This window comes from Colias eurytheme, chromosome 2, assembly GCF_061535395.1.
Source record: "Colias eurytheme isolate Ceu_HAF_F1 chromosome 2, ilColEury1 Martin Lab GWU primary, whole genome shotgun sequence".
Lineage (NCBI taxonomy): Eukaryota > Metazoa > Arthropoda > Insecta > Lepidoptera > Pieridae > Colias > Colias eurytheme.
The window spans coordinates 13,477,546-13,498,816 of NC_142981.1; the positions used below are offsets into that span (position 1 = coordinate 13,477,546).

The following is a 21,271-nucleotide window of genomic DNA, read 5'->3' on the forward strand; positions in this document are numbered from 1 at the left end:
CTAACAAAAATTAGGAACTCTCTTCATAAATTGTTTAAAGTTTAGTAACTAATCAACATAATGTAACACAAATTTTTGGCAAAAAAGATTTTTTTTTATAAAATTGCAAGGCTCAAACTTTACAATTTTTCCCGGCATATTGAGCACGCCGTTTAGGAGCACTGCAGGCATGTAGGCTTCTTATATATGAAACACAAGTACTGCGTCTTAAGTTTTTTTTTTCGGGTCACATGTGAAGCAGTACTTGCGTATTGCCAACTTTTCAGGTGCTTCATAACTACATCCTGCATCTGCATCTCTGTATCAGATGCAGAATCACAGGGAAGAACACAATTTTCTTCAATATCTTCCTCGTGTCCACTGCACAGTTCATCAAAACATTCTTCTTAGTTCGAGGAAAGGTCCTCCTCCAACCAACGATCAATATTTTTCTCATTCGAGTTCATTTTGAACTAAAACAGAAAAAAAAAGTTTCATGAAAAAGTCACGTAACTACCTACCTGGAGTCTCTCAGACTCCACCACATAGTTTTTTTCTCACCAAAACACAGCGCGCGCGCGTATGACCTCGACAAGTTCAGGGGCGGTACTGCAGGCAGAGGGGCGAAGGTACACGGACGCACACCGTTCAAATACATTTGCTTGTAAAGATATAGACAAAAATAAGACTGCTGGAGTCTGAGAGACTCCGGTCAGGTAGTTGAGGGTTAATTAAAAATATCCTTTCCAGGATTTTACCAGCAAACCCATTATTAATACAATTTGAAAAGACTAAATTTATTATAAAACTAGCTGTGCCCGCGACTTCGTCCGCGTGAAATAGTAGTTACTACAATAATTATTGAGTAAACACGTACTACGATAAACAATTAAATTATAAGCACTCACAGATTATTTTACAGTCAAGAAATAAATAAAATCTATACTAATCTATATTAATATTATAAAGTTGAAGAGTTTGTTTGTTTGTCTGTTTGAACGCGCTAATCTCAGGAACTACTGGTCCGATTTGAAAAATTCTTTCGGTGTTAGATAGCCTGTTTATCGAGAATGGCTATATTATAATATCATCACGCTAAGAGCAACAGGAGCGGAGCAATGCGGGTGAAACCGCGCGGCACAGCTAGTAAATAATAACACAAAAGAACCGTTAGTAAAATTTATTGCAAACTGAACTAAAAAACTTAGGTACAAAAGAGTTCAAAATTCCCGGGGTATGGCTATCCTCGCGCTCCCATATCCTTCTACTTTCACAGACTTTCAACTTTTCCCTTTCACCCTTAGTAGGTAAATGGCAGAACCGATTTTGATGTAAGCCGTATCTAATTGTACCTATATGCTCACGTCATATCCTTTGCATTTGGATTATGTATTCCCACAGCTATCACCCTTAAGGTGCCTTATCTATATCTATACATATAATAAATCTGTAGAAGGGTCAATTCTGTACATTGAAAATATTGAAAAAATAAATAGCAGGGGGTGTTACTGGATCGAAACCAAACCCAAATATTTGATTAAAAAAATTTTTGTCTGTCTGTCTGTCTGTCTGTCTGTCTGTATGTGAAGACATCACGTGAAAACTAACGGTTCGATTTCCATGAAACTTGGTATAATTATACCTTATTATCCTGGGCGTAAAATAGGATACTTTTTATCCTGGAAAAATACGTAGAAAAAAAAAATCTTAATTTTTCAGTTTTATCCATAGACGTTGTTCTGTAGAACCGCGAACACACGTTGGGTATTATAAATTATTATAGGCATAGCCGTATTTGGGTCCAATAGATATTTGTAATGAAATAACATTTCATCCATATTCAAATTTGCCGCGCTTCGCGCGTTCATATGATTTTCGGATTGACGTAGCGGTAAGACAAAATGGCGAGAAAGGATTAAAGTATTGTGTGTTGGTGTGCAATAATGTGCAAGGGATATAATTGGGGATTTATTATTATATGTGGACTTTAAATGTCGTTTCTTTGTATTTTCAGGTGAGAATAGTTGTTGTAGTAACAAACTGCTTGTATTTTAAAATTGTGAAACTATTAAAATAAAAACTTTGTATTTTCAGAGAAACAAATTGGTTTTCATTGAAAATCCTCAATAATATATCTTATATATTTATAAGATGTTATTGTCAGAGTTACTCAAAATGGAGAAATAAACCATCCACGCGAAGACCGACATCTGCGCGGACGGAGTCGCGGGCGGAAGCTAGTATGTAATAAACAGATGAAGCGATTTTGATAAAACATGACTAATAGTAATTCACACGTCATGCCCTTTCATTTGATATGCCGCTTGAGTATATTATTTGACCACATTCGATTATTCATTCCCACTTTAACTGCTATAATCCAATAAATGGATAAACCGAATTGGATAAAAAAGACTAACCGTACTTCACACGTTGTGCACTTTCGTTTGATATGTTATATTATATTGTATACAACTGACAACATTCGTTTTTTTTTCATTAACACTTTTACCCACAGCTTTTACCCCTATATATACCTAATATCTAAATGGGTGAACCGATTTTGATATCTAAGGACGAGCGTCGGAAAATATGCTGTCTCAAAAAAAAACCGCATCTAACTCGTATAACCCCGCGGTGGCATAGAAAGACACACAAACACATAGCGGTCATAATACCCTATACCCCCTTGGGGACTTTCGACATGATCATCTGGACATGTCAAGGAATAACTGTAGCATATAACTTACGTAATAAAATTATTCGTGTATTTTTGTCGTACACTGTACAATAGAATGCCTTGGCATATTATGTTCGCCGTGATTACTTAAATGGTCATAACTTTTTTATTAAATATAAAACGATTGACATGAACTAAACACTAAAATATGTTAAATTAAGCTTACCACAATATATTAGTGAAATCCGCATCTAAATCGGATAAGCCGTTTCTGAGATTAGCGTGCACAAACATACAGACAAACAGACAATTTTTTTTTAACTAGGTAGTAGGTACAGTTTTAGGTTCGGGAACGATTTAATAATAACACCTGCTAATTCTTTTTTACATATTTTCATTGTACAGACATCACTTTTCTACAATTTTATGATAGGTATGAGATCATCAATAGATGTTGATGATGATGATTGGTCTCATTATATTATCACGGTCGTGTAGTGAAGGTCGACTTAGATTCGGATCGACAAGAAAGTCATTTGGACGAAAGTTTGGGTTTAATCCTTGATATTAATTATTAATATCTTTTTCAGGAACGCGTCCTAAATGCACCCCAGTGGAGATTAAAGTCGCAGGAGCGGATGCCGCGCGATTCTTGTACGCCTCAGCCGATGGAGCCGTGCGCGCCGTGCGAGCCGCGGCCCGCGCCGCCGTGCCGCCGGCCCGCGCGCGCCTGCCCGCGCGCCCTGCGTGTCACGTGCTGTGCGCCGCCGGCCGGCCAGCGCCCACCCTGCCCGCCGCCCCGCCCCTCCTGTCCTCTCAGCTGTGATAACGCTACGATATCGACGACCGTAATCTGTCAATAAATTCTAATATTTCTTCTAGAAACCATAAAAAATACTTAAATTGAAAGTCGCTCGACGACTTTGAATTATTTATTTTTTTAATTTGATGGCTGGTTTTCACACCTCTGGTCCTATTTAAATAATTAATGGTCTAATTCAGAAAATACTTTTAATGGTTATTTAGTGTTTAGTTTAAAATTTATATAATTATAATTGTACTTAATCAATTTATTTCATGGCAGAATACGACGATACGTACTAAGAAAACATGCAGATCAACTATGAGTAAATGTGGTTCTGAACTGGATCATGTAGCGCAACGCCTCGCGCTCGCTGAGCGGGCGCGGCGCGAGGACTACGAGCGCGAGGCGAGCGAGCGCGCCCCCGCGCCCCGTCCCCCGCCCGCCTCCTACTGCCTGGCGGCCGAGCGACAGTGCGTGCGAGCCACCGATGGACAAGATTATATGTTCTCCAAATCCAATATCGAATGTGACAAGCAGGTTTGTGGACCGAACCGTACGTCTCCACCGCCGCAGCCCATAAAGCTTATGTCTTCTGAGGGTTGTGAAATGAAATCTAGGGGTAATCTAGACCCTTGCTCTCATCGGCCGCGCGTCATTGTTGAAATAGATCGCAGCAAGTCTAAAGAAAATACTGGGACGAGTCGATCGATCGACGATCAATTTAAAGAAAGCATAACGTCGAAACTTATTGATAGCTTAAGCTTTAAAAAAAAATCAAATCCATCATGTCCACGACAAAAATGCAACAAATCAGAAAGTTGGTGCATATCTCCACCTACGCTAGCATCTGCCCCGACGCGTTGCAAGGAACCTAATCTTGCAGATAGATTACGGCAACGATCAAAAAGCCTCCACAATAACCAACAGCGAAAGCTCCACTGCAGTGTTTCGACGTCTGCTTGTGTTACCAAATCATCCACGCGCTCAACAAACAAGGCAGAAACTGATTCAGATATAGGAAAAAAATCAAGCATTGATAAATTAAATCTAATACTGGAAGAAAAGAAGAAGTTAAGAGAGTCTGGACAAGGGCGAGTAGTAAGAGAACCATGTGGTGAACGGAAATCTGATCCATCAAATTCAGGCTCAATCGAATTGCGAGTGCCACCAGACACGGAGGCTGTCAAAGTTCGCGTCACTTTAGATTTCGACCGTACCAACCGTGAGCACAACTCAATATCGTCAGCTGAGTTGGCTCCACATTGTGTTAAGTCACAGGGAAACAGGAGTGATACGTGGTTGTCTATAAGAAATATTCAGAAAAGAATATCTGCGTGTACAAAGAAAACAGATTCTCACGAACCTAGTAAGAAAAAGGATTCCTCCCCGAAAGAACAGTCATGTCCGGTTCCCACAAACCCTTGCATCCGTCCGAAGCCACCGGCCGATCGACTGCCAAGCCCCGGGAAGCCGCCCCGCCCCGGCAGCTCCAAGCCCTGCACGCCTCGGAACGATCGTTCGCACTTTTCTTCTGACGTTGAGCCGGCCAAGTTGCTACTACTGCTATAATACCACGCAATGCTATTAGGCTAATACCTGTGTGTGTCTTTAAAAATATAATAAAAAATATTCCAGAATTTTTCTATACTTATTCAGTCAACCTCCTCCTTATCAGTTTACTTGAACTTAGTGAAATGAACGCTGTCAGCGATAAGGGTGCTTTTTGTGCGGGGTTGTAATTTTGTAGCGAGGAAAGTGTCTGTACTCGATGACTTAATTGAAATGTAGCAAGTAACTTTGATTCACTTCCCGGTAACCGATTGAGCTGAAATTTTGTATACTTATGTAAATTGGATAGCGATGAAACATTATCATAACATAGAGCTGATTTGATGATGGAATCGGAAGGTGGCCTTAGGAACTCAGTTATTACTGATCAATCTCGATATAATTGAGTCAATATATTTATTGACTCAATTATATTGAGATTGGGCTCGTTTGATTCATGTTCAAAAATACACTAAAAAGTATTAAATAAAAATAACTGCGTTAAAACCAACCGACTTCAAAAACAGAAAAGTAAAAAATAAAAAAGATTTGATTAATAAATTAACTAATTACTACATATTATTTGGATGTGCTATTTATTAAATAGGTTTGAAGTCGGTGCCTATTTAATAAATAGCACATCCAAATAATATGTAGTAATTAGTTAATTTATTAATCAAATCTTTTTTATTTTTTACTTTTCTATTTTTGAAGTCGGTTGTTTTTTTTGCAGTTATTTTCATTAGATTAAAGAATAAAATCATATTATAAAATTTAAAATCTACTCATGTGCCCAAGTTCGTTATTTTATAATAATAAGTTCGCCGCCCCATATAATATGAGGTTGCAATGGTTGCATCCTCTTTTTTCGAGTCATCTTGATTATATTATTATATTTAATAAATTTTTGTCGCGACCAATACGGCAAAGGCACAGAACTTTAAAATTTGTTTTTACTGTTCTCATGTTCTGTGGGCAATTGGGAACATTCTTACAAATAATAAATTAATAAATAACTTTGCGATGGACGCTATTTTATATTAGCCTAAAATAAAATACTAATAGAGTCCATCCAATGTTCTTGGATGCTCGGTCTGAACTAAAATGTAGACCGAGCATCCAAAAACAAGTAACATCAAAAGAACCGAACAACCGAACTGCGAACAACCGAACAACCAAACAACCAAACAACCGAACAACCGAACAACCGAACAACCGAACAACCGAACAACCGAACAACCGAACAACCGAACAACCGAACAACCGAACAACCATAGAACCAACCCATGAAGGGTAATTATAGCTACTACTCGGGTCTTCCACGCAAGCCTTCACAGGCTTCGGGGTAACTGTTCGGGGCGATGGCCCCTTTCAGTGATAGCAACGCCGCCTGCTACTACAGGCGGGGCACTGGGTGGGACCGGATGGTCCAAGGTGTCATATCCGGGAGGTATCCTGCTGCAGTGCGATCGAGTCCGCGGGGTATCGCGAGCGATCTGCGACCTGCTGCAGGGGGGAATGTCCGTGTGTGCTTCACACGCCGCTCAGCGAGGTCGAGCTCGCCGGCAGTGTGCCGGTGAGCGCCCGTCAGCCAGCGGCGAGGAAGCGGTCGTGTCCTAGGAGATTAGGTCACGTGGTAGGCCTCTTTTGTCCGGCGGTCGTCGATGGTATGGCGCGATGCCGTGCAAATGCTGGGATCGCGCTCCGTCGGCGCGCGCGAACATTGAGGAACTCAGGCGGCGAACGAAGTCGTCCAGGCTCTCCATGCGCAGGTCCCTGGAGATGACCTGATTCCGTACGAAGCGTGGTGCTCCGGAGATGGTGCGGAGCGCTAGCGACTGCTGCGCTCGCAGAGACTTGCGGTCCGTCTCGTTGGTCAGTGCGAACCACGCAGGGGCCGCGTAGGTAAGTCGCGTGCGAATGTACGCCTTGTATATGCACAGCTTCGTACGGAGAGGCAGGTGAGACGCCAGCATGGGGTGGAGTATATTCCGCACAGCTCGCGTCTGGGCGACCACGTTTTTCACATGGGGCCGCATCGAGAGTGTCTTGTCAATGGTCACACCAAGGTACTTGGCCGTCGGTGACCATTCGACGTTCTCGCCCATGAGAGACACCGGGGGCGGCAAAAGGCGCGCCCGCCCGATGGAAATCGCCTGAGTTTTACCCACGTTGACCTTGAGTCTCCAGTCCTCCAGCCATGAGGGAAGTGCATCCAGTGCTCGCTGCATCTTTACCGATGCGTGCTTGGCGTTCAGCGAGGTGGTAATGAACGCAGCGTCGTCGGCATACAACGCTAAAATGGCTCCGCCAGCGACTGGAATGTCGTCCGTGTATCTGCTATAGCAGACGGGCGACAGGCAGCTTCCCTGGGGCACACCGGCTCGGATGGGGCGCTCTGAGGACAAAGCATCTTCAACCGCCACTTGAAAACGCCTGTCTTGCAGGAAGGTGGCCACAGTCTTAACTACTCGACGTGGAGTAGTGGACGTGGACAGCTTGTAGATGAGTCCGGTGTGCCAAACGCGATCGAACGCCTTCTCCATATCAAGGAATACTGCAACTGATTGTTCTCGCTTGTTATAGGCGGTAGCGAGGTGGTGCAGTACTCTCGTTACTTGTAAAGTGGTGGAGTGTTCGGCGCGGAAACCGAACTGTTCGTCGCGTGGCTGAAGGTGGGGCGTAATGTGCAGCAGCAGTAGTTTCTCAAAGACTTTCGAGATAGAGGACAGAAGAGTGATGGGGCGATAGCTCTCAGGCAGCATGATGTTCTTGCCTTGCTTGGGAATCAGGATGACTCGGCCGAGCTTCCACGGGGATGGAAAGTGCCCGGTACGGAGGATTCCATTGAAGAGCCGCGTCAGCGTCGCGATGGCTCGCGGGGGTAGGTGACGCAGCGCTTCGTTGGTGACTCGGTCGGGACCGGGGGCTTTGCGCAGTTTAGTTCGTCGAATCATCCTTTGGACTTGACCAGGGGAGAACACGACGGGATCTTCTGTCGGCGGTATCGGCAATTCTAAGTAGTCCATCACATGTCGCTCGATAGTCTCTACGTGCTGCACATTCGCAGTCCGGTTAGGCGTAAACTGCGTCTCCAGGAAGTCTGCAAAAATCTCCGCTCGATCCTCGGCGCGGTAACGTGGGGTTCCGTCACCGGCCATGAGGGGTCTAATCGGAGAGGGCTTCCTGGAGAGCTGGCGGCAAAGGCGGTGCATGCCGGACCAGTCATCGCCGGCTCGCTCGATGGCGGTGTGCCAAGATTCGACTGCTACCGTTTCCAGTGCGTCTGAAATCTTGGCTGCCAGAGCGTTCAGCCGCGTCTTCATGGTCGGGCATCGCAGGTTTTGCCATAATCTTCGCAGCTTCCTCTTCTCCTCTAACATCGCTTGTATGTAGGCAGGGAGCTGGGGTTTCTTGCGAGTGGATGCAGCGTCGAGTCTGGACTCGCGAAGCGCGTTGGACAAGACTGCGCTGAAGTCCGTGGCGAGTCGGTCGACGTCTGCAGGGCTCTCGACTCTAAAGGACGGAGAATGTTCAGCCATGTGTTCGGCGAAGATTCTCCAGTCCTGGCGATGTTTCGGAGAAGGCAGTGATGTTGTCATAGGAGTCAGTGTCAGCGTCATGAGGACGGCTTGGTGGTCGGAAATGAGGTGGTCATCCAGGACGTCAAGCGACGGTGCGGCGACGAGGCCACGAGCAACTGCTATGTCGATGACGTCCGGGGTGTGTGCTGCACAGTACGGGTAGTGCGTTGGGACCTCTGGTCCTAGCACTTCGTAGCCGTGGCGGTCTGCGTCGTCCAGGAGGCGTCTGCCGTCCGGGCTTACGGTGTTGGAGTTCCACGCCGTGTGTTTCGCATTGAAGTCGCCAGCGAGGATCGTGGGCAGCGGCGAGTCCAGCAAGGTTCGGACATCAGCCACTGCGAGTCGATTCTGCGGCGGCTTGTAAAAGGCGAACACACGGATGGGCTGGCGATCTACACATATTTCTACGCCGAGGGCGTACGACGATTGCAACTGAGGTACTGGCAGCAGTTGGTGGATGAGATTCCGACGGACCAGGACTACTAATCCCCTATAAGCAGTCCCGATTGGCGAGGTGTGGTCCTCCCGGTAGACATAGTATCCGGAAACCTTCAACTTGTCTACTGGTCTGAGGTGCGTCTCGTTAACCAGGCCGATGTCCACTTGACGCTGGGAGAGCAGGGTTTTGAAGAGACGGGCTTTTTGCGCTGAGAGCCCGTCGGCGTTCCAAAAAGCAATGCGAAGCTCAGCCATAAGAGGCGCAGAGCTCCGCGATACAGCCCAGGATCAGCGGTATTGGGTCACGCTGTTCCTGGATGGCCACCAGTACCTGATTAAGGGTGCTGATGACCTTAGTCAATCGAGGGTCCAGCGGCATCACTCGCTTCGCCTTCGTCCCCCGTGCGGGGGCAGCGACCACGGTGGGCTTGGACGTCTTGGTTGGCTGCGGCGCGACTTGCGGTGCAGGGCGCGGCCTGGCGGTAGATGCGACAGGCGGTACAGTGGCTGGTGCAGGTGGTACATTGAGCGGCGCGCAGGGCTTCGCAACTGGCGGTGCTGCTTGCCGCGGTTGGGTGCGGGTGCGCTTGCCACGCCTACGGCGGCGTTTACCTGTCGGTCCTGGCTGGTTGGCAGCAGCCATGAGCGAGCCAGGTGCGTCGACTTCAGCTGCGGGCGCGCGCGCACTTGTAGTAGTGCGGGCGATAGTGCCGGCCCTGCGGTTGCGCATCTCCTTGCGGTAGACCGGACAATTCGCATTATTGGCCGTATGGGCGCCGCCACAGTTGGCGCACGTCGGTGGTTCCTCACGCGGACGTTGGCACTCCTTCGCCGGGTGGTTCCCACCACACCGCACACAGGCTAATGGCCTGTGGCAGTTTTGGGAGGAGTGCCTAAATTGTTGGCAGCGATGGCATTGCGCGGGCCCCTTCCTGCCGCGCCATGCCTCGATAATGATCCCAGGCATACAGAGCAGTTCGCTGACCTCGTAAATGCCTGGGATGAGGTCCGGAGTCCGCTGCAATTGCGCGAACATCAAACAGCCCGGCCTACCCGGGCGAGCTGGGATTGCGCGCACGTGCTCCGGGGTGAACCCGAGCTCGCGCAGCTCTGCCTCCACAAGTGCCGGTTCTGTGTTAGCCGGCAGGCCGCGGATCGCTACTTTCACGCTTCTTTCAGCGGGTAGCGAGTAGCAGAACCAGGAGATTCCGGTGTTGCTCTCCAGCTGCGTAAGATAGCGCTGGATGACACGGAACTCCTGGTCCGTCTTTGGCATGAATCTGACGCCCTTACCAAACGGACGTCCGTTCGGGGTGTGCCCGAGGACCTTCTTTAATTCTTTGAAGTGAGTTGGCCAGTCGGGCAGCGTCTCTACGATGAGCGGAGGGTAGCGGTTGGGCTGTTTGGTGGGAGGCGCGGCGCTTGCAGTGCCGGCGGAAGCTACAGTGTCGGTCGCAGTCACAGTCTTGTTAGTTGGGGCGGGCGCAACGGCAGCGGAGGAGGTGGAGGGTATGGGCACAGGAGATTTTGGAGACGCGACCATGGCCGCGTATGTTGGGCCGGTTGTCCCGGTCTCCATAGGAGAGCCCGGTGACATCGTCGGCATGTTCAGAGGAGGAGGCGGGGACGCTGTGAGAGTTTTCTCCCCTACTCTATGGGGAGGGGAGGGAAAGCGTCCCACGGGAATACCCGGTAAGGGGGCGGGAAAGCGCGGAGTACGTGGTAGAGGTGCCTGTGCGGCGCGTTTTAAAGTGCCCGGCGTTGGCGTGGCGGCGAATGCCGGGGCCTGTTGACGAGCAATTGAGGACACGGATTCGGTGGATTGGGCCGGCGACAACGTCAGTGGACTCGCCAGGAACGATTCATCGCCGGCTCCTGACTGGGGTTCCGACACCAACACAGGGAGCCGGCCAGTTGCCGTTGAACGGGCCACAATTGCGGCCTGGCCGGAAGCGGCAATGGCGTCCAGGCCCATTTCAAGTGCGGCAACCGACCGGCTATAGACCCTGCGGCCCAGTGCACGCGGACGAGTCGCACGTCGCTGCGGCAGCGGCGGCACGCTCGGCGGCGGCATGATTGCAGGATGTACTTATTTACATCTGGAATCGCAATCGCAATTTTTTAAAATTTCATAATTCAGAGAAAAACCAATAAATTATTTATCTCTGAATTACCAAATTATACAGTTAATTAATTGACTGATTTTAATTAATCAGTCTATTAATCAATTTATTAATTGATCAGCGAGCAGAACGCTGAGATACGACCAAACGACCAAACGACCAAGAACGACAACGAACCGCGATCAACCAAAGTCAACCTCCATATCGCCACACCAATTATAGCCACACTGACCCTACAATATATGGACTCGAGAAAAAATAATTATAGTGCGATACAGAAATAATAAAAATAAATTACCGCCATCTATTATCACCTTACTCAAGTAATATTAATTATATCGAACGATCTGTCGTGAACACTCCATTACTTTTATTACGCCATTTTTAGGACAGTACTATAGAAATGATGATTAAAATAAATTCTACATTAAATTAATTTTTATCTATTTATGCGTATTATTATGATTACCGATAGATAATATAATGAAAATGTTTATATTTGGAAACAAGGCCATCTATGCGACGGATGAAAAACTTTAATAAACGCAGCAGCACTCTGTAATTAAAGCCCACCCAAAAGGTCCGAGGTTCGAGCCCGGGTGGGCATGCTAATTATTATTTTTTAGTTTATCTGCGAATTATCGACATCAGATGATATTATAATTTATATACCCTATTTAGATGTATTGTGTGGATTCGTAGTGTTTTTTTTATCTTTTAGATACACTTAAGACATATAATATTTAAAAATTAATTATTATTATTCTTTATTCTTGTAAATGACTGCTTGCGGAGGATAGTAGTTATAAAAGGTAGTTAAAAATTATTTTTTTTACATTTCTATATTATAATATAATAGGTACATTTAACTACATAATATTATAACAAATTTAAAACAGCATTACTTTATTTTATTATATTTGTGTACGTTAAGTTTTTGTTGTTTTTACCCAAAATACTTCAAAGATGGTGTTAGACAGGGTGTCTAAAATAAAAATAAAAGTAAATAACAAAATAACTACATAATAATTATTGTTCAACCGAGGTTTATAGTGCGGATTAGCGTTAAAATCTTATCTCGAATATTTTATTAACCGTTTGTTCAATTTCATTAAATTTGGTATGTATAGATGCGCATCGATAAGAACTTTTATTTGAAACTAATATTGTGAAAATTTATCAACCCGCTGAGGAGTAGTAGGGGAAAATCACTTCCAAAAGCGCTAAATCTCTCCCTCGAATAATTAATCAACCAGTAAATAAATATTATCGATTTTGCTGTCTACGGATGCGCAATAACGAGATCTATCGTTTGATAAAAATTTCAGGAGGATTATCTTACATGTTTAGGAGAAAACGAGGAAAATCACGTTGGGAGCCACCTCTCATATCTATTGAACTGGGCTATGTACCCCATTCAATTTGGTGTCCAGGGATGCGGACCAAAAAAACTTTTCATTTGATACCAAATTTGTAAAAATCGGCCCACCGGTTTAGGAGAAATCGGCGAAAAACGAAACGCAGCGCCCACCCACCCTCCCAGTCCACATCTCTTAGGCACATCAACTCGGTTCGCACAATTTTATACCTATTTTTTTTTTATTTTTTTTTTTCTAATAGAAAAATGATAACTGAAGAAGAATATTTGAAAATTTTTGAATTTGGACTTCTACAAAGGGCTACAGAAATATTTTAAGTTCCTGTTTTAACCATTCACAAAACTAACGTTTCTACAAAAGTTAGGTTAGGTTAGGTTAGGTTAGGTTAGGTTAGGTTAGGTTAGGTTAGGTTAGGTTAGGTTAGGTTAGGTTAGGTTAGGTTAGGTTAGGTTAGGTTAGGTTAGGTTAGGTTAGGTTGTCTTGTTGGGGTGGCCGGGGCACTTGGAAGTCTGCTCCCGAATCTAAGAGGGGCTGGGGGTGCGTGTCGTCGTCTATACACCGGCGTCATTCGCTCCATGGCCCTCTATGGTGCGCCCATTTGGGCCGACTCTTTGAGCGTCCGTACCAGACCATACTTGCGTAGACCGCAGCGGGTCATGGCGCTCAGAGTCGTGAGGGCATATCGCACAGTGTCCTTCGAGGCCGCGTGTGTCATGGCTGGGACGCCCCCGTGGGACCTGGATGCCGAGATGCTGGCGGACGTTTATCGCCGCGTCGCCGCGTCCAGATCGCATGGAATTAATCCATATCTGGAGCAAGTCCAGCAATGGAGGGCTGATGCTCTCGAGCGGCGGTTCAGGGAGTGGGAACGCCGGCTCGAGAGGCCCAGCGCAGGAGCGAGGACGGTCGAAGCTATCCGACCGGTCCTACGCGAGTGGTGCGACAGGCGGCATGGGGCAATTACCTTCCGCCTGACACAGGTGCTGTCCGGACACGGCTGTTTCGGGTGGTACTTGTGCAAAGTCGCCAGGCGGGAGCCGCAAATGGCTTGCCATTGGTGTGACAGTCCGGAGGACACGGCAGACCACACTCTCGCCGTGTGCCCCGCGTGGTCCGAGCCCCGTGCTCACCTAGTCGCAGTCGTCGGCCCTGATCTCTCCCTGCCTTCCATAGCTCGCGCAATGGTTGGCAGCGACAGATCGTGGCGCGCGGCTATCACATTCTGTGAAGATGTGATGTCGCAGAAGGAGGAAGCAGAGCGGGTCCGCGAGGGAGATCCCAACGCGGATCCTATTCGGCGGCGACGTCTTATTGGGCGCAGTCGCCGAGTCGCGACCGCTGTACACGGTCGCGACTTGCTTCCCTAATGTTGGGTGCCGGACGGTGGAACGGGGACATAATCCATCGTCCGGTGCGGTGAGGCGGCGTGAGACGTGTTCCGTTCACGCCGCCCCCCAGGAAGGAGGAACTGGCGAACACTAGCCAGGTCTTAATCACGATGGGCCTATATAAAAAATAGGCTGCCGCTGACGGGGTTACGGAAGCGGTTACACCAAATACCCGCGACCCTGCCAATATAGCGGAGAGACGGAACACAGTGGAGTTTAGTCGGTAGTCGCCGCATTCTGCGGTGTGAGTCCGACATAACCCAGGGCCCTTTCCCCGAGCGCTCTGGGTATGCCTAAATGCATTCTCCACTATAAAAAAAAAAAAAAAAAAAAAAAAAAAAAAAAGGTTAGGTTAGGTTAGGTTAGGTTAGGTTAGGTTAGGTTAGGTTAGGTTAGGTTAGGTTAGGTTAGGTTAGGTTAGGTTAGGTTAGGTTAGGTTAGGTTAGGTTAGGTTAGGTTAGGTTAGGTTAGGTTAGGTTAGGTTAGGTTAGGTTAGGTTAGGTTAGGTTAGGTTAGGTTAGGTTAGGTTAGGTTAGGTTAGGTTAGGTTAGGTTAGGTTAGGTTAGGTTAGGTTAGGTTAGGTTAGGTTAGGTTAGGTTAGGTTAGGTTAGGTTCCCGTGTGGAGTTTCTGGTCTCCCATCGGGCGCGTCCTCAGGTGGCGGATAGGGGAAGGCCTCCCAGATATGGGGGGTACCGGTGGTCTTGCCGGCGCGGACCAAAATCAGCGTGGAGGAACTCGAGGGCTACCACGTCCTCGTTGCAATCTCTGCTTTGCAGAGAAATTGCTGGGTTTGTTTTCGAACAGTGCTGCTTTTGCGGCGAGGTATGGCGACCAGTGGTTGCGGACGATTTAGTATAGACCTATCTCGATTTTACCAACATTAAGTAAGGTATTCGAAAAGTTAATATTAAACCAATTGACTAGTCACTTTGCATCTAATAATTTGCTGCACACCAAACAGTTTGGTTTCACAAAGGGGCGCTCAACCACAGATGCTGGAGTTGCACTACTAACACATATATATAAGGCATGGGAAAACTCAAAAAATGCTTTGGGGATATTTTGTGACCTCTCCAAGGCATTTGACTGCGTTGAACATTGTACCTTATTGCGTAAACTTAATCACTATGGGATTAAAGGACAAGCTCAGAACCTCATAGCCTCATACCTGCATGATAGGATACAAACTGTAGTTGTTAATGGAGAACGTTCTAGCGGTGCGTCAATTAACATTGGTGTTCCACAGGGATCTATTTTAGGACCCTTCTTGTTCTTGGTATATATCAATGATCTACCTTATTATTTACAGGATAGGTGTGAAATAGTTCTGTTTGCAGATGATACCTCATTAATATTTAATGTGGATAGGCATGACCCAAATGTTGACGAAGTGAACAGTGCTCTTTTACACATATCCGACTGGTTTACTGCTAATAATTTATTATTAAATGCCAAAAAAACAACTTGTGTTGAATTTTTACTACCAAACGTTAAAAAGTTAAGCAGAAATATTACCTTGAACGGGGAGGTATTACACCCTACAGAATCGACTGTATTTCTTGGGTTAACATTGGACGAGAAACTACAGTGGGGAGCCCATGTCAACACCGCTGCAGGTAAGCTCAGTTCAGCAGCATATGCAGTCCGAAAGGTAAGGCATCTCACCGATGAAGATACAGCTAGATTGGTTTATTTCAGCTACTTTCATAGTATTATGTCCTATGGAATTCTACTATGGGGCAGGGCAGCAGATATAGAAACTATATTTATCTTACAGAAAAGAGCCATTCGTTCTATATATAATTTACGTGCTCGGGACTCACTAAGAGATCTCTTTAAGAATACTGGTATCCTTACTGTACCATCACAGTATATATTTAATAATATTTTGCATGTACACAAAAACGCCGACTTACACACAAGAGTAGGAGATAGACACTGTTATGGCACAAGGAACAGAAATAGAATTGAAATGCCATTTTTCCGATTAGCTAAAGTTAAAAATTCATTTATGGGTCAAGGTATACGCTTTTACAATAGAATTCCTCATAATATTAAAGAGTTTAGTAGTTCTAAATTTAAAACTTATATAAAAAATGTACTAGTTCAGAGAGCGTACTACAGTATTCAGGAATATATGGACGATAAAAACCCATGGAGGGTTGTCGCGTAAAAACCACAGGACAGTTCTTTGGCATGTTATTACAATACTTATATGTTGTTACATATGTATTTTGTAAAATTGTAAAACTGACATGATTTAAAAGAGCAACTATGGAGTTTCTTGCCGGTTCTTCTCCGTAGATACTGCTTTCCGAATCGGTGGTAAATTTTAAAATATGTAATGACGTTTCAAAAGTGCTTCTTTAAGAAGTCTAATTGAATAAATAAATGTTTGAGTTTGAGTTTGAGTTTAGTCCTACTGGACGACGGGCTGCTTTGCAGCGATGGATGGCGGTTGTATCAATCGCGGCGCGGCGGGCTGGGCGGCAGGCTTTTCTGTCGCCTGGTTAGAGGCTTCGGCCTCCCGTCGGGCAACCTGTTATCCGTCGTAGTGTTGTTGTCACGTCTAGCAGCTACGACGGACCAGGAGGCTTGCCTTAATCGGCTGGCCTGAGAGGAAGGACACCTCATCAAAAACCCTCAAATCCGCGTTGTAGTCCAGCGACGTGGATTTCCTGTCCTTCCTGGACAGTTTGGCTCGGGAGAGCGTGAGCTTTTAGCTGTGTACACCCATGGATACCGCCCGACCTCCATGGTGTAAAAGGGTTATCCGGGTGCAGGGGGCACCGCCCGGATGGACGTTTTATATCCCCCATACTCGTGGGAACAAAAATGTCCTTTAACTCCGAACCGATTAACGACGACTTTAGCAAACACACAATTATGGACACTGAAAACTTCTATGACTTGGAAGACACTGACGGAAGTATGTCTCCGGCGCGTGTCGAGACAAGGCGGGGCAGGGCTGTGCTGCGTTCAAGCTCCAGCTCTGTCAACAGCATCATAGAAATGGATGGAAAAGACAGGCTGTGGCGGAAGCGGACGCTGGACACCAGCTGTTCTGGTTCCGACACAGAAGATGGCACAGGGGTTTTTACATCCCCATTTATTAAGACCACCTCAAAAAGAGGGAAGGGCCGCCCATCGGGTTCAGGCGCCGCTCGGCGCGAGGCCACATTCGATATGACGAGGTTGCGTAAGAGGGAGTTGGAAGCGCAGGCCGAGAAGGAGGTTGCTGAATGCGCCGAGCGCATTGAAGTGGCGCAAGCTAGCGCTCCTCTCCCTCCCATTCCAGCAAAGACAAACACGTCCGAGGCTCTCAGTCGCCGCATTGCCGATGACCTGGCTGCAATCCTGAAGGTGATGACCAAGTCGTCAAATCTCAAGGGCACTTTCAAAAAGGCCTTGAAATTGGCCCACGATGACATTGAGCAGTCGGTAGCTCTATTAGAGAAGCACACTGTCTCTGAGGAGACGAAATTGTTGCAGGCAGCCAATTCCCCCCTACAGGCGGAGCTCGACTCCCTGAAAAGGGAACTCCAAGAGGTGAAGGCCTCTCAGGGCTCGTCGCTGCCTGCTCAGCCCCAAGATTCGGATATCTTGCGCCAGGTCGGAGCAATGATTAACGCGAGATTTGAGGCTCTAGAGGAGCGTCTGCTGCCGGAAAAGCGCATAAGACCTCCGCTGGCGGCAGATAGCAGGAAAGCGGCAAAGGCGGCTGAACAAGCGATGGCTGATGACCTCGCACCGCCCCCTCCATCAAAGGCGAGGACATATGCAGGTGTTGCGGCTTCATCGCAACCGGGTAGATCGGTGTCTGGGCCCGCAATTAAGAAAACCGCAAAGCAGACGGCGGTCCCAGCTTTGGAGATCGAGGCAACCTCGAAGAAGAGGAAAAAGAAATTGGCGAAGGGGAAGGAAAGGGTCCCCGTGCAGCCTGATCCGGCGGGTTCAAAGCCCCCCAGAAAAGATACGCTGGCCACGTCATCCGGCCTCCCGCAGCAGCCGTCAAAGGACGGAGAGTGGACTGTGGTCGGAAAGCGAGGAAAAGAAAATAAGGGGAAAGGGAAGAAGCCTGCGGCTAAGTCCCGCAAGAAGAAGTCGCGAAAGCTCCACGCTCCGAATTCCTCGGCTGTCGTCCTTACCCTGCAGCCGAGTGCGAAGGAGCGTGGCGTAACCTACGCCGGTGTTTTGACGGAGGCGCGGCGTGGAATTGACCTCGCCGAAATTGGCATCAGTGCAATGCGTTTTAAGCGCGCTGTCACTGGTGCCAGGATACTAGAGATCCCCGGTGCTTCCAGCACCAAGGAAGCGGACTCCCTTGCCGCCAAATTGCGGGAGGTCCTTGGTGAGGATAACGTTAAGGTGTCCAGGCCGGTCAAGTGCGCAGACCTGCGAATCACTGGCCTGGATGATTCGGCCACAGTCGAGAACATTGCGGCTGCGGTATCGCGCGCAGGGGAGTGTACCGCGGAGCATGTGAAGTGTGGTGGCCTGCGCACGGGCCCCCGAGGTGCTGTATCAGCCTGGGTTAGTTGCCCGGTGACTGCGGCGAAGAAGCTGGCGCAGGCGGGGCGCGTAATGGTTGGGTGGGCTTCGGCGAAAGTCTCTCTCACCGAGCAGAAGCCCCTGCGCTGTTACCGCTGCCTGGAGGTGGGCCATGTCAGCGCCACGTGCTCCTCGCCGACGGACAGGAGTGCCACTTGCTTCCGCTGCAGTGAAACAGGCCATAAAGCTGGTGGATGCGATGCCGCCTCCGCTCGCTGCGCCCTATGCACGGAGGCAAAGCTACCGGCAGAGCATCGGCTTGGAAGCGCAGCCTGTATGCGTCTCGGCGGTTGTCAATGGCTTCACCGTTGTGGGGGCGTACTTCTCGCCGAACCGCTGCCTCGCCGATTTCGAGCAGTTCTTGGTTGAGCTGAGGGATCTGCTAGACTTCGCACAACCTCAATCTGTACTTCTGGCCGGGGACCTGAACGCCAAGTCGGTGTCTTGGGGCTGCGTGGCAAGTGATATACGTGGCTCGACACTCGCTGACTGGGCAGTTGCGTCGGGACTGACGGTTGTTAACCGTGGAGCAGAATTAACGTGTGTTCGGCAGAGGGGTGGATCCATTGTGGATGTCACGTTTGCGAGCCCCCCTCTCGCTCGTCGTATACAAGACTGGAGGGTTCTTCTGGACGTGGAGACGCTCTCGGATCACCGTTATATCCGGTTTAGCGTCTCCACGCCCTCGACGGCTCCCAGTCAATTCCCCCCTGGCGATTGTCGTCCGCGCTGGGCACTTGGTAGCCTCGATAGGGAGCTCCTCATTGAGGCTGCCTTAGTGCAGGCTTGGCTCCCGTCGCAGCAGAATGGCGGCGAAAACGTAGAGGAGGAGGCCACTTGGCTTGCCGAAGCTATGTCTCAGGTGTGCGACGCGAGCATGCGGAGGGTGCGGTCGGTTCCACGTAGGCGCCAAATGTACTGGTGGTCCGCCGATGTTGCCCAGCTGCGTGCTTCATGCGTGGCTGCGAGGCGGGCGTACACCAGGCACAGGCGCCGTAGGCGGCGTGACGAAGAGGAGGAAGCGCGGTTATACGCCGTCTATAGGGACTGCATTGTGTCTCTGCAGCACGCCATCAGCAGCGCTAAGACCCGTGCATGGGAAGAGATGCTCGAGAGTTTGAACCGCGAACCTTGGGGTCGGCCGTATAAGAGGGTGAGGCAAAAGCTTCGCCCTTGGGCCCCGCCCTTGTCTCAAAGTCTCGAGCCACGATTTCTGGAGCAAGTGGTGACGTCCTTGTTTCCAAGTCGGGGAAGACATTCTCCCCCACCGATGGCACCCACGATGACTGCGCAGGAGGAGCTCAACAACGAAAATGTCCCTCCAGTCACTCGCAACGAGCTCGCTGTGGCAGTAGAGCGCCTTAAGGCGAAGAATGCCGCCCCCGGCCCTGACGGTGTTCCCGGGCGGGCCTGGGTGCTGGCGCTAGAATCTCTTGGACCTAGGGTGGAACAGCTGTTCACAAAATGCCTCCAACAGGGCCAATTTCCCCGTAGGTGGAAGACCGGGAACTTGGTCCTGTTGCAGAAGGAGGGACGCCCGCGCGACTCGCCCTCGGCTTATAGGCCGATCGTGCTGCTCGATGAGGTGAGCAAGCTCTTTGAGCGCGTCTTCGCAGCTCGCCTCATCGACCATCTGGAGGGAGTGGGGCCGGACCTAAGCGAGAACCAATTTGGATTTCGCCGGGGAAGGTCCACTATCGATGCGATTGCTGAATTGCGGAACCTCGCTGATCATGCAGATAATGAAGGCGGAGTGCTTTTGGCGGTGTCCCTTGACATCGCCAACGCATTCAACACTCTGCCGTGGAGTTGCGTGATCGAAGCGCTCCGCTATCACAACGTGCCCGGGTATATGGTGCGCTTGTTGCAGTCCTACTTATCGGAGAGGGCTGTGGCGTACCCCGCGCGTAGTGGGTGGCTAGAAAAGGAAGTGACGTGCGGTGTTCCACAGGGCTCGGTTCTTGGGCCCCTTCTGTGGAACATCGGCTACGACTGGGTCCTGCGTGCCACTTATCTACCGGGTGTCAGCGTGCTTTGCTACGCGGATGACACCCTGGTAACTGCACGCGGGGCCTCGTACAGGGAGGCAGCCCTCATTGCGACCGCTGGTGTGGCGGATGTTGTGCGCCGAATCAAACGACTTGGCTTAGAGGTCGCTCTGAACAAGTCAGAGGCAATTTTGTTTCGCGGCCGTCGAAGGGCGCCGGCTGCTGGTTCAGCTATCCAGGTGGGTGGCACGTCCATCGGCGTCGGTTCCACTTTGCGCTACCTGGGCATCGTGCTGGACAGCCGGTGGACATTTGTGGAGCACTTTCGTCGCCTCGCCCCCCGTCTTGTTGGGGTGGCCGGGGCACTTGGAAGTCTGCTCCCGAATCTAAGAGGGGCTGGGGGTGCGTGTCGTCGTCTATACACCGGCGTCATTCGCTCCATGGCCCTCTATGGTGCGCCCATTTGGGCCGACTCTTTGAGCGTCCGTACCAGACCATACTTGCGTAGACCGCAGCGGGTCATGGCGCTCAGAGTCGTGAGGGCATATCGCACAGTGTCCTTCGAGGCCGCGTGTGTCATGGCTGGGACGCCCCCGTGGGATCTGGATGCCGAGATGCTGGCGGACGTTTATCGCCGCGTCACCGCGTCCAGATCGCATGGAATTAATCCATATCTGGAGCAAGTCCAGCAATGGAGGGCTGATGCTCTCGAGCGGCGGTTCAGGGAGTGGGAACGCCGGCTCGAGAGGCCCAGCGCAGGAGCGAGGACGGTCGAAGCTATCCGACCGGTCCTACGCGAGTGGTGCG

General features: G+C 48.9%; 2 protein-coding genes across 2 annotated transcripts; both read left to right on the forward strand.

Moving 5' to 3' along the window:
• Positions 1-3,782: 3,782 nt before the first annotated feature.
• Positions 3,783-5,033, forward strand: LOC149910809 (uncharacterized). Its single transcript, XM_090109380.1, has one exon. It carries the CDS (start codon positions 3,783-3,785, stop codon positions 5,031-5,033), a length of 1,251 nt encoding a protein of 416 aa, XP_089965506.1.
• Positions 5,034-16,760: 11,727 nt separating this feature from the next.
• On the forward strand, positions 16,761-20,433 carry LOC149910810 (uncharacterized; the record flags this gene model as incomplete). The annotated part of the gene is made up of 3 exons (XM_090109772.1): positions 16,761-18,590; positions 18,655-19,362; positions 19,543-20,433. Coding segments are annotated over exons 1-3 (3,429 nt in total), but the record flags the coding sequence as incomplete, so codon positions are not given.
• Between the last annotated feature and the right edge of the window lie 838 nt (positions 20,434-21,271).

What these genes read in the sequence shown, in the direction of transcription:
- LOC149910809 (XM_090109380.1), top strand. Translation starts at nt 3,783, where the DNA reads ATGAGTAAATGTGGTTCTGAACTGGATCATGTAGCGCAACGCCTCGCG.